Source organism: Pelodiscus sinensis, chromosome 4 (assembly GCF_052426305.1).
Source record: "Pelodiscus sinensis isolate ZL-2025 chromosome 4, ASM5242630v1, whole genome shotgun sequence".
NCBI lineage: Eukaryota > Metazoa > Chordata > Testudines > Trionychidae > Pelodiscus > Pelodiscus sinensis.
In genome coordinates this window covers 19,730,819-19,744,622 of record NC_143055.1, presented here as the reverse complement: position 1 = coordinate 19,744,622, position 13,804 = coordinate 19,730,819, and the positions used below count along the sequence as shown (strand labels likewise).

Genomic DNA, 13,804 nt, shown 5'->3' with positions numbered 1-13,804 from the left:
AGGCCTAAGACCCACTGGTCTGAAGTTATGGAGGCCCAGGCCTGGTAGAAGTGGGACAAATGGAAACCAAAAGGGAGTAACTGAAGTGAGAGTGGTGCGCGGTCCTTGATCGTATCCTCAAAATGAGGATTTGGGGTGCTGGCCCACAGACGTTGTAGGCCCCTTATCTTGGCCCGATCTTAAGCGCCTATGTCTGTGTCTAGGCAAGACTTTCCGTAAGTAGTTACGGTTCCTCCGTTTACCTTGGTCAGGGTTGAAATCCCGCTGGAATGGTCTGCCTCCGGGTCTGGGGTTGAAGGACCGCCTCAGTGGACCAGGTGTGTGGATCCCCAAAGATTTTAGCATTGCCCTCAAGTCCTTTAAACCATGTAATTTCGGATCGGTCTGGTCTGAGAATAAGCCCCTTCCCTCAAAAGGAAGGTCCTGAAGAGAGGTCTGGACTTCGGAAGGAATGCCCGACACCTGTAACCATGCACTCCTTCTCATTACAATAGCAGTAGCCATTGTCCTAGCCGCCGAGTCGGCTGCATCAAGTGCTGCTTGCAAGGCAGTACACGCCACCGTTCTGCCCTTGTCCTTCAGGGCCCCAAACTCTTTCTGGTCCTCCTGTGGCAAGCAATCTTAGAACTTTTCCATAGCGTACCATTATTAAAAGCATATCCCCCCAACACAGCCACCCTCCCGGGAGTATTTGCCGAGAAGATGTCCACCATCAGATCTGCCTCTTCATGTACCTCCGACATCTTTACTGACAAGTTTTCTGCCAGCCTCCTCAAGAGGTCTTGATGAGTCCTTCCATCCATCGAAGGTAGCGGTGGGGCTGGATCACCTAGGGCCTCATCAGGCGAGGACGATGAGAAGTCCCTCGGGATGAGCAGGTCCTCCACCTGCTTGTCCACCAGTGGCCCTGGCTGCAATGTCAGGACTACCTGCACAGGCTGGGGGGGGAGGAGGGTCTGGTTGCCACTTCGCTCTGAGTCAACGTGGACATTGACTTATCCGTCTCAGACAAAGGAGCTCTATGCAAGTCCCCTGCTGGACTCCCTTGTCTTGACGACCCCGAGATGGATGCTTCGAAGGGTGGCCCTTGGGCTTGATGGTAGGCCCACAGGGTCCAAAAGGGCCATTGCTGGGGAGGCCAAGTGTACCGCTGGGCTGGGTCGACACCAACAGCCCTGTGGCATGAACAGGACTGGTGCCTCGATTTTGACCTGTATGAGGACCTCCCTGGCCTCAAAGACTCCGCATCCAAGTCAGATGAATATTCTGAGGCCAACTACGGAGGGGCACCCGACTCCTGTTCCTTCTGCTGCTAGGCCATAGCCCACGGTTGCTCCCTGAGAGTCGTGACTGGTGTAGGGGGTAAAAAGGGGTGCGCTGGTGCAGTGTGCACTTGCAGTGCCATTTGCACTGCCAGACCTTGCGAGGGCAGGACGCTTGGAGTCCCCACTACTGACCACACTGGTGGGACCGGTGCCAGGGATGACGTAGGCATCAGCCGGTCCGGAAATGGCACCAGTGCCGCCATCTGAAATAGATGTCGGTATCAGTGCCAGCACTGAAGCTGAGGCTGATGCCAGTACCAGTTGTGTTACTGTAGTTGATATGAGCACCGATAGAGCTGTCGGTGCCGGGGCCTGCACCTGAGTTGTGCAATAGCCCAGAGAGGGGCCGGTGCCGGAGTCAGTGCCGATGAAGTGATAGGTGGCACAGACGTCGTTGGCTCCGGCACTCCCGGTGCTGCAGCAACAACCGTCGATGGGTGTCCATGTGCCCAGGTCATCTGAGGGCCCGGTACCCGTAGAGCCGGTAAGGATGTTGTCGTGCCGCTGACTGTTACGACCAATGCACCGTTGACCAACTCGGTACTGGTACGGAGAAAGCGGATGTCTCTGAGGCGGTAAGCGCTATCAGGTCACGCACCGCATGAAACGTCTCCGGCGTTGATGGTCTCAGGTCTTGTAGGGCTCCCTCAGCCTCAGCCATTACGGGAGCGTGGCCGTGCCCAGGCTCTGCGTGAGTCTGGCTTGGAGCCTTCATGGCCAAGTGCCCCTTCTTCAGGTGCATTTTGTGGCCTGTTCTGTGGGGGGAGGAATGTCCCCTCCCCTACTTGGATCTCCTCTGAGAAGGAGATAGTGAATGGTGCCGGGAAGGCTTAGCCTTAGTCTTTAGTGGTGCCGTCGAGGCCTCCTGCACCAAGGAGTGGGCACTGTGTACCAAATGGGCCTCTTCTGGTGCTGGCAGTTGGAGAGTAGACTCCATGAGAAGTCTCTTCAGCCTAGAGTCCCTCTCCCTTCTTGTCCGCGGCTTAAAACTCCTGCAGATCTTACAGGCTTGTGTGCAATGTGTCCCACCCAAGCACTTTAGGCAGGAGTCCTGCAGTTCCCTTCAGGGCATAGATTTCAAACAGGACACACAAGGCTTGAATCCCTGTGGCCCTGGCATCCCCTCCCCAGTGGGGGAGAGGCAAAGAAGAGGAACAAAGACCTCCTATCTCTAAATATTTACACTCTAAATACTATATCTACGAACTATTTACAAACTAACTCAGTGCTAACTACTCTACTGAAGAAACAATGAAAGCTAAAGGAAGACTAAAGATCTAATGCTCCAACTGCTGCATGAGCTGTAAGAAGGAACTGATGGGGTGGAGGTGCCAGCAGGAGTATATATGCGCGGTTATACCAGTGCCACTCCAGGGGGCTCCCTGGCTGGCTCTATGGATACTGCTGAGGGAAAAGAGCTCTGAGATCCGTGCACGCGGCGTGCACACATCTGATTGGAATAGACATGAGCAAGCACTTGAAGAAGACCATATATATAGTTTTATTTGGCTCCTTTGCTTACTGATATCTGCAATTCAATGTTGCACCATAACATTAACTTTTAAAGAACTGGAAACCTGAAGTAAGTGGTTTAAAAGTGTCCAAGCATTTTTATTAGACTACAGACAGGTTGAACCTCTTAATCTGAGATTTTCCTGTCTGGCAACATCCCTGGTCTGGCACAGTTAGGGACCCTGAGAGTGCTCTGGAGTTGGCATGAGTGAAAAATTGGCACAGCAGGACAAGGCCTCAGGGATGTTGTCAGACCAACAGAGCCCAGCTGGAAGCAGAGTCCCAGGATGACGGTCAGTTGCTGGGGTAGGAAGCTTATCGGCTAGGGCCAGGTGGATGAGACGGGGAGGGAAGCCAACAGCGGACACTAGGGGTGAGGGGCCAGGAGGCGGTGGCTGGGAGCCAAGTCCAGCAGCCGGGGCTGAGGGCCAGGACCTTCCCTGATCCATCAAACTCCCTGGTTCAGGGTCAGTCATGTCCTGAAAGTACTGAACAAGAGAGGTCCAAACCTGTAATTTAAATTACATTCTGCTTTTTTATAGGTTCTATCCATAACTAATTTAGCAGCTCGTTAAACTATATAATTATATGTGATCTGCAAATATATAAACATAGAGTCAGAATACCAGAACTGGAAGGGACATTAAGTTCAGTCCCCAGCACTCATGGCGGGACCAAGCACTATTTAGGTCATCCCTGACAGATATTGATCCCAAATGTTGCTTGCTCATGCCAAGAGTACAGGGAACTGGACTTGATGACTTCCTCGGGTACCTTCCAATCCTACCTTGTCACCTTTCCTCAAATGAGAGATAAAATTGTTTCAGTATCTTCATAACTCTAAAAAAAGATATTTTTGTAAATCATACCATAACAAACATAAATATTATGTTTCTAAAAAACTCCCCTAAGTGTATGTTATCTACCAAGTTTTACTGCATTTTACTTCAGTAAACACAGGTTAAAAAATTAAAAATAAAAAAATCAATCTGTCCTATTCTGTAATCTTTTTCTTTACACAAGAAAATTAACATGCTACTTTTCTACCACATCTTCCCCATATTAAATACCAAGTTGCATGTACTAAGAAAGCTTAATTCTTCCCTTGATTACACTATATTCATATTGCACCTTAGCTTGAGGATATGGACCACTACACTTACAAAAAAAAACTGTAAAAAACACAACAAATAGTCTAGTAGCACCTTACAGACTAACAAAACATGTAGCTGGTATCATAAGCTTTCGTGGGCAAAACCCACTTCTTCAGATGACTGAAATATTAAAAGTCTAGATCCAAGAATAAATAAGGGAAGGGGGAGAAGGAGGAAAAAAGGCAAAAAAAGACCAATAGATTGTTTAAGTTACAAGAGGCTGATAAAAACAATTAGCACCTCCATTGTTTGTTTGATTAAGTCATTAGGATGTGTAAAGTAGTGTGCGAGCCAGCCCATGTCTCTGTTATTTCCATTCTGATAAGAATTAAACTTGTAAATGAAGTTAAGTTCCAACCTTTATCTGTGTATTTGGCTTGTGGAATTGGCCTGACCCAACATGGTGACTAGGAGATTAATGAGTGCCTGGGCAGGTTAGTGTGTTCTCCAACAGGTTTCTGTGTGTTGCCTTTTCAAATATCAGATTTGTGTCCATTAATTCTTTCCCGTAGAAACTGTCCAGTTTGGCCAATATACATGGCTGTGGGACATTTCTGGCATTTAATAGCATAGATCACACTAGTGGATGTGCAGTTAAATGAGCCCCTGATGTAATGGCTGATGGGTCCAGTGATGAAATCACTTGCATAGATGTGTGCGCCGAGTTGGCACTGGAGCTGATTTCAGGGGTGGGTTCCTGGATGAGTATGATGGAGGTGTGTGTTGCGCAGTTACTGGAAAGAATTTGTTTGAGGTTAGTGGGTTGTCTGTAGGACAGGATTGGCCTGTCCCCAAAGGCCTGAGAGAGTGAAGGGTCATTTTCTAGGACAGGTTTTTAAACAACTGCTCATGAAGCTCCCGGATGCTGCTCAGGACCAAATTTACAGTAACATCCGCCTTAATTCCTGACCTGGAATTTTCTGCTACCCAATACACAAACCTGGAAATCCTGGAGAACCCATCATCTCAAGCATTGGCATACTTACAACAGGATAATCTGGCTATCCTGATTCTCTCCTCAGACCCTATGCTACCACCACTGCTAGTTATCTTCGAGACACCATCGACTTCCTTTGGAAACTACAACATATCAGTAAACTTCCTGAAAACACAATCCTGGCCACCAGGAATGTAGAAGCGCTTTACACCAACATTCCACGTGAAGACAGATTACAGGCTATTGGGAACATCATCCCCGATGACACCACTGCACACTTGGAGCTCTGTGACTTTGTCCTCACTTACAACTACTACCGATTCAGAGACAATTTGTATCTTCAAGTCAGTGCACAGCCATGGGCACCTGCATAGCCCCACAATATGCCAATGTCTTTATCAATGACCTTGAACAATAGTTCCTCAGCTCTCACCTCCTAGCATCCTTACTCCACTTAAACTACATAGATAACATCTCTATCATATAGACCCACGTAAAAGAGGCCCTTGAAGAATTTCAGAGGGATTTGAATAACTTCCACCCTACCATCAACCTCAGCTTGGATCGATCCACAGGAGAGATCCACTTCCTTGACACTACAGTACAATTAAATTATGGACAAATTTCCACTACCCTATACTGGAAATCTACCAACCACTACACTTACCTTCATGCCTCTAGCTTCCATCCCAGACACATTTCTCAATCTACTGTAGACAGCCACACCCTAAGATACAACCAGATTTGCTCCAATCCCACAGATAGAGACAAACACCTACAGGATTTCTATAGAGCAGGCCTGGGCAAAATACGGCCCACGGGCTGGATCTAGCCCACCAATCCACCAGTCCGACCCATGGAGGCAGTGGGGAGCACCAGGCTGGCTCCCCAGCTTGCCCTGCAGACCTGTGTGCCATGCAGAAACACAGCTGCAGGGCTCTGTTTTTGTTTAAAACTGGAAAGGAGGGGGAAGTTTTAGGAGCTGCCCTGCTCCCAACACATTCCCATTGTCTAGTTTCTGGCAGACCTCAACCAATGCGAACTGCTTGTTGGAGTAACAGGAAGCCAAGAATCACGCCCTCTCTCTACAGCTCAGTTATTCATGAAGCACATGGCCCGGCAAGCAGGTAGGCTGGCTGGGAGACGTTTTAAGCTGTGCAAGCAGGTAGGCTAGTTTGGCAGCTGGCAAGTAAGTCTCTTGGCCACATCCTGCTTCTGGCACCCCAACCCTTTCCTGCCCCAACTCTCTGCCCCTCCACTCAACATACCCAAACCTTCTGTCCCCCTCTTACACCCATCCCACCTCCAAGATCTAGCACCCCAATCTCCTGCCCCAGATCACAATACCCTCCTACCCTAGGTTACATTCCAAACCCCTGCCCTCTAGTCCCCTGCCCTAGGTCACAACCGCCTCCTTCACCAAAACTCCCTCCCAGAATCCGTTCTCCCTCCTGCACCCCAATCCTTTACCCCAAGCTCTCTTCTGCACCCAACCTCTATCTCAGGCCCCACATCTCCTCCATTAATATCATGGAAGAGTGCGGCCCTCGACCACTTTCCAAAATGTTGGAGTGGCCCCCCCATCAAAAATTATTGCCCACCCTTGATATAGAGAATTCTTAAAACTGAAATGCCCACCCAGAGAAGTGAAAAAAACAACTTAAAGCCAAAAGAGTACCCAGACATGAGTTACTTCAAGACAGGCCACGAGAGAAAACAACAAAATTCCACTTGTCATCACCTACAGCCCACAACTTAAACCCCTCCAACGCATTATCAACAATCTACAACATATTTTGGAAAATGACCCCTCACTCTCGCAGGCCTTAGGGGACAGGCCAATCCTCGCCTATAGACAACCCCCTAACCTCAAACAAATTCTTTCCAGTAACCATGCAATACATACCTCCATCATAATCATCCAGGAACTCACCCCTGCAATCAGCTCTGATGCCAACTCTGTGCACACATCTATACAAGCTATTTCATTACTGGATCCAACATCAGGAGCCACTACATCAGGGGCTCATTTAACTGCACATCCACTAATGTGATCTAGGCCATCAAATGCCAGCAATGCCTCCACAGCCATGTATATTGGCCAAACTCAACAGTTTTTATGGGGGAGGGATAGCTCAGTGGTTTGAGCAATGGCCTGCTAAACCCAGGGTTGTGAGTTCAGTCCTTGAAGGGGCCATTGAGGGATCTGGGGCAACTCTGTCAGGGATGGTACTTGGTCCTGCCATAAAGGGAGGGGACTGGACTCCATAACCTCTCAAGGTCCCGTCCAGCTCTATGAGAGAGATATAGATATATATATGGAGATATACCTATGAAGAATTAATAGACACAAATCAGATATTCAAAGAAGCAAGATGCAGAAACCAGTTGAAGAACACTTTAACCTAGATGGGCACGCATTCATGGATCTCCAACCTTGTTGTTTCAGGCCAGTTCCACAAGCCAAATATAAAGAAGGGAACTTAAACTTGTAAATGAAGTTAATTATCAGAATGGAATGAACAGACATCAGATGGCTCCCACACTACCTTCCAGATCCTAATGACTTAACCAACCAAATAATGGAGGTGCTAATTGTTCTTATCAGCCTCTTGTAACAATCTATCACTGTCTTTTTTCTCCATTTTTTCCTCCTCCTTGGATCTGGGCTTTTAATACTCCAGTCATCTGAAGAAGTGGGTTATGCCCACAAAAGCTCATGGTGCCATCTACATGTTTTGTTAGTCTGTAAGGTGTTACTAGTCTAGTCATTATTTTTTAAGTTTCTCTAGTTACAGACTAATTCTGCTACACCTCTGAAGCTTTTACACTTATAAAGTACACCATTTTGTAAGTTATAATTCAACAAACATGATCTTCCTTCAATCATGAAGAAAAGTCCTCAGTTTCTCAGAACAACAACAACAGTAGTATGGGACTGTTTATGGACTTCTAGCCAATAAATAGATGAATCATAAAGAGAGACGAAAGTGACTTATGCAGGTCACCTAAGCCATGTCACCTGAATTATGAAAAGTTTCCAACAAAACCAAGACACTAAAATTGTAAAATTTCAGCTCTTTAAAGAGTATTAGAAACTTAATTTCCAAACCTCTACGTCTCTTCACCCACCATCCTGCAGATGGATTTTGCCTCCTCTGAGAATTTGTCTGAATACACTTCTTGGTCTTCCTTCACTCTTCGGTCTATCTCATCAAGTTTGACTTTTTCCTTACGCTTCCTGAATGGTGATTGTCCTTGAATCATTTCATAAATTAGGCAGCCAAGACCCCACCAGTCAGGGCTGAATGTATAGCTTTCATTGTTGAGGATTTCTGGAGCTACCAAAAATAAATTGTAAAAATATACAGTTTTAGGGTTTTTTCCATTATTTGACCAGTAAAACAAATCCACTAAGTTATCATTGCACTCTGCCTAGAAACAGACGCTACAGTAATAATGGAAGTCCAGAGTTACAGGAAGTCCTCATTCCCATATTAAGAACTATTTTGGTCAGCTAACAGCAGATCCTTAATTGCTTCTTTTCTAGATCAATATGATCCTTAAACCATTTTTAAATCAAGGTAAAATTTTGATAAGCTAAGCATCTAAGTGACTTAGGAGTCAAAGCTACATTTTTAAAAGTGACTTGTGAACTTAGAAGCCAAGAGTCTAACTGAATATCAATGATATTTAGATGTTTTGGAATTTTTTCTCCAGAATAATTAACTTTTTGAGATGGCTGTATTTTCAATGTAATTCTGTAATTTTATCAAACATGATGCTGGAAGAACAGCTACAGCTCATGCTGAAGTCCCTATACTTCACTGAACACTTATAAATGCATAGCTTGAACCTAATCCTGCTTAGCTGCTGCAATGGCCAGGAGCTCTGGGCCCCTTTGGATCTCTGGGCCAACGGGTAATTGCCACCTTTGCATACTACCTCCCCAAATCTGTCAGCTGGCCTGTTCCCCACAGTCAGAGAAGTATTATTCATGTGAAATATTTGTCTACTTCAAGAGGTGTCATTTCTTCCCCATCTAGAAGGATGGCTGAATCCAAATGGGCCCCTGTAGAATAAAAGCTTTGTCTTATTCCTCCCATCCACCCATGAAGAAGTTATTTGCAAGAGCACTCATCAGTTTGGATTCTGTAGTAAGGGGAGATAAAAATCCCTGACAGGGAGAATCTGGATTTTTTTACGCTGTATGGACTTTGAGGGACAAATAGTTCTAAACATAGCAAGAGACCCCATGCTGCCTGGCATGGTTCAACCCCAAAGGACAAATAGAGCTGCTTATACTTCTTATAGGAGCTTATAAAATCTTTTCAAATCAAAGACTAATTTGTGTATTATGTTTTTAACCTTGTTACAATAATTATTTTTAGTTAATAAATATTTAGTTAATTACAGGATTAACTACATGCGTTATAATTAGACCTGAGGCCAACGACTACTGACCTAAGGTAAGTCACTAGTCCTTTGGGACTGGAAATAATCTAAATATTGTGACCTTTGCTATAAAGTGACCATCTATCACATAGTTCAACTTGCTTCCTCAGATCAAATAGTGGAAGAAAATAGTCACAGCCATATATACCAAACAGCCTAGAACAACATTTCCTCAACTACCGTTCCCTTTTACCCCTTCTCTACTTACGCTACATCGATGACATCTTTATGATCTGGACGCATGGCCAAGAAACACTGGAGACATTCCACAGAGATTTCAACAACCTACACCCCACCATTAACCTCAGCCTGGACCATTCCACACGGGAGATCCATTTCCTGGACACCACAGTACAAATCAACAATGGAAAATCAGACACCACCCTCTACAGAAAACCCACTGACTCATACAGTTACCTACATGCTTCCAGCTCCCATCCAGCATACACCATACGATCCATCATCTATAGCCAAGCCCTTCGATACAACCGCATCTGCTCTAATCCCACTGACAGAGACCAGAAACTTCAGGATCTCTACCAAGCATTTATAAACCTCAACTACCCACTGTAGCCAGACACAAAACCCCATCTTGTTTTTCCACAAACCCCATCTTGTTTCCCCCCCCCCCCCAGAGAGCAAGAGAAAGGCAGTCAGCCTTTGATGCCCTGGGAACACAGGTTTGCTGCCTGTCCCTGACTCTACCATAAACAGAAACCAGACAGTAAATGGGCTAGCTGACGACCCGGGGCCTCCCGTCGCCCTGATGGCTAGTACCAGTAATTGACACGCCTGCACTGTCCCAGAGAGGAATCTTCGCCCATCACATACCAGAGGTGCCCATTGTCTGCATTTTCCCAGGTGTAAATTATGCTTTGCACCCTTCGTGGGAAACTTGGCATTCAAAGCCATTTTTCCTTAATGGCCACTTGAGCCCAGGAAGAAGCCTACATGACCCAAGGGGTATAAAAGAGGTTCAGCAGCCCACCCCATTTGAGCTCCAATCATCTATACCTGCTGGCAGGTATTGATTGTCTCCCGAGGTCTGTGGGACGCCCAACCTCGCCCTACTTCTTCCCGAGGGATTGAGAGAAAGACGCTGGCCACGCCAAGTCTGGAACGCAGGGGTGAGAATATATACCTGCTATGTGTCTATTTTGCATGCATTTAATAAGAACTCAGAGAACCAAAGGGTTTCATGGTACCTGTAAGTGACTTATTAGTGTAATTTCTGTCCTGTCCTTTGTAGTGTCTGTGTTATCTGTAACACAGTAGTAGCATTTAACAACTAAGTTTACCCTGTAACAATAAAATAGTAACTGTTTAAGCTTTAACCTGACTCCTTCAGTTGCTGTAACAGAACCAAGCACAATTTAAAAGAACTTCAGCCGGTCATAAGGGACTCACTGCCCTGACCGTCGGCTGACACCCACCCGGAGAAATAAAAAAGAAAATTGAAAGAGCCAAACAAATACCTAGAAACCATCTACTACAAGACAGACCCAAGAAAACCAACAATAGAACACCACTTGTCATCACCTACAGCTCCCAACTTAAACCTGTCCAACACATTATCAATAAATTATAGCCTATACTGGAACAGGACACTAAACTCCAAGAAGCTCTGGGAGACAGACCCATAGTCTCCTATAGACAACCACCTAACCTCAAGATGATTCTTACCAACAACCACAGGACATACCACACTAATACCAACCTTGGTACTTTCCCTTGCAACAAACCCTGTTGCCAGCTTTGTCCACATATTCACTCTGCTGACACCATTACTAGGCCTAACCAAGTGAGTTATAAGATCAAGAATACATATTCCTGCGCCTCCAGAAATATAATCTATGCTATCATGTGCCGAAAGTGTCCGTCTGCTATGTACATTGGACAAATGTCTCAGACACTTCGCCAAAGAATCAATGCCCACAAAACAGACATTAGACAGGATCACAAAGAAAAAACAGTTGCTTGCCATTTCAACCAGAAAGGACAGTCTCAATGACCTACTCACCTGCATCCTACTTCAGAGGACATTCAAATCTGCACTTGAAAGAGAATCCTTTGAACTGGCATTCATGCTAAAATTTGACACTCTCCGCGGGGGCATGAGCAAAGACTCCAGCTATCTTACCCATTACAAAGATAGCTTCCCTAATTATCACCTCTAATACTATTAACTCACAGACATCTACCCTTCCCCACCTCTAATATCATTAACTCACAGGCATTCACCTTCCTTTCCCTGCCCCCCTGCATCCTCCTTCTGTTCTGAAATGTGATTTGTCCTTTTCATATGTGTTCACTTTTTTTTTAAATTGTATCCTTTGGTATATATGGCTGTGACTATTTTCTTCCACTATTTGATCCGAGGAAGTGGGTCTGGCCCACGAAAGCTCATCATCTAATAAACCATCTTGTTAGTCTTTAAAGTGCTACATAGTCCTGTATTTTGTTTTAGCTACACCAGACTAACACGGCTACATTTTTATCATAGTTCAACTTGTCCAAGTGGCAAAATAGACTGGAATGCCCAATGGGATTTTCTATTAATGAACAGCAAAACTGGTTAGTAAGTTAGGAGTTTACACTTGTTACTGGATTGGCAATATCTAATTATGTAATATACAACCAGTCTGGAAACCTGCTCTACTTTTTGAGACTTTGTCCTGAGGCTGGCAATATCGGTCATGAGTCACTGCAGACAATGTGCACACCTATTCACATGTTGTATCTTTTCTTCATATTATAACATCCCCAAACCAAAATCAAAATGACTTTGTATTCTGGAGTCACATATACTTATATAAGTGTAATTAAACTCACTAGTATGATTTAGAAAGTTATAGGCATTTTACATACCCATGTATCCAACTGTTCCAACCCGCCCTCTGACTGTTTCTCCTTCTGGGATTTGCACAGCTAGTCCAAGATCTGAAATCCTGATGTGTCCTGTTTACATTCAAATTAATTACACAAATTCAACAGCAATAAATTATCAGCCTTTTCAAAATAAGTACCCATTATCCTTCAGCCCCATTTCCTAGTCCCACCACCCCTGAAAAATCACTTAACCCTTAGATACTAGATCAACGGAAGAGCTTCTCTCAAGAGCAGAGGTAATCTATGTCTCTGAGAGGGGGTATTTAGGTTGACTGAAGAAGTCTATATGGAAGGTTAAGTTAGTTAGTATGCCTACATCTCTCAAGGGTTAAGTTAGTTAAGGATTTTTCACACCCTTGAAAGACAGTTATCTGGAAGTAAATTCCACACTCCTGAGAGACACAGCCTTATAATCTTTCATCAATTTAATCAAAAACACCCTTGTGTGGTCTTAACCTTCCCATTTTATGAATGGAAAAAAATTAGATGCAGAACTGATATACTCAAGTTCACACAAGAAGTCTGTGGCTGAGTGCAGAACAGAACACTTCACATGGAAGTGTGACTGTAGGCTGAATAGGATTTATGAGTTACCATTTTCAACTCCTTTGTTTATTCAGCAGCCACAAGAACAGCAATAGAATACCATAATTAAGTCTTTTATTATTCTGTATTAAGCTTCTTGACTTCTTAGCAGAACACTGGACTTTTGCTCTCTCTCATTCTTTACATAAGAAATGTTATACGGAATTACCTGTTTTCCTCTTGAAGATATTATAATGAGCAGAATAGGGTGAAAACCAGAATTTCCATCACATAGGGAATTCTGATATTTCAACATTTGTTTCATACTAAATCAGAACAAAAAGTATCGAAATTTTTCACAGAACAAGTTTCAAATAAAAAAAATGTTTGGAAGTGTAAAATAAAATAAGTACTTTCAAGTCAGTTAAACAATAAACTTTATCAGTCAATTGTTCTGCAATGCTTCAAGGAGTTGTAATTCAGACATGTTGTGCCCTTATTTCTCTCAAAGACCAGGCTCCCTGATCAGATAAATAAGTGTAGTGCATCACTGGAGATGTTATTTTCCATTATGCACTTTGTTGCTTGGTGAGAAGAGATATCTCTTTTTGTCCAAAACAAAACAAAAAAAACCACACCCTTTTCAGAACATCCATTCTTCCTCGTAAAATGAGGTTTACAGGGATGACAAAAAAAGCGCATCTGTAGTATGGACATAACCTAAAAGGGGCTCTGATATATAATATTACGATAATATAATTAAAAACCATAATTGCAGGAGATTCCAAATGCAAGGAAATGTAAAGTTATGTAGGATAGAAGTGGATTTCAAAGTTGTATCCTTTGATCATGTTACAGAAAAGAAATCCAGCTCTGCACATGCATTTGTATACATACATACATAAACCTGACAGTGTTTCACTGAAGTACATGAGAGATAAAATTTTAAATAATTGGTTATTTCAAAAGTTCCCATCTTTCTGGTCATTCATTATTAATGCCTAAAA

At 44.2% G+C, this 13,804-nt stretch overlaps 1 protein-coding gene across 3 annotated transcripts in view; it reads right to left on the bottom strand.

The window, feature by feature from the left end:
- The window catches only part of GRK4 (G protein-coupled receptor kinase 4), a 95,325-nt gene that overhangs the window by 15,330 nt on the left and 66,191 nt on the right, over positions 1–13,804 (bottom strand). For all 3 annotated transcript variants that reach the window (XM_006128265.5, XM_075930838.2, XM_025187342.3), the window contains 2 exons: positions 12,252–12,341; positions 8,061–8,269 (listed from right to left, as the gene is read on the bottom strand). In XM_006128265.5, coding sequence (XP_006128327.2) covers positions 8,061–8,269; positions 12,252–12,341 — 299 coding nt within the window. The remainder of the gene's footprint in view (positions 1–8,060; positions 8,270–12,251; positions 12,342–13,804) is intronic.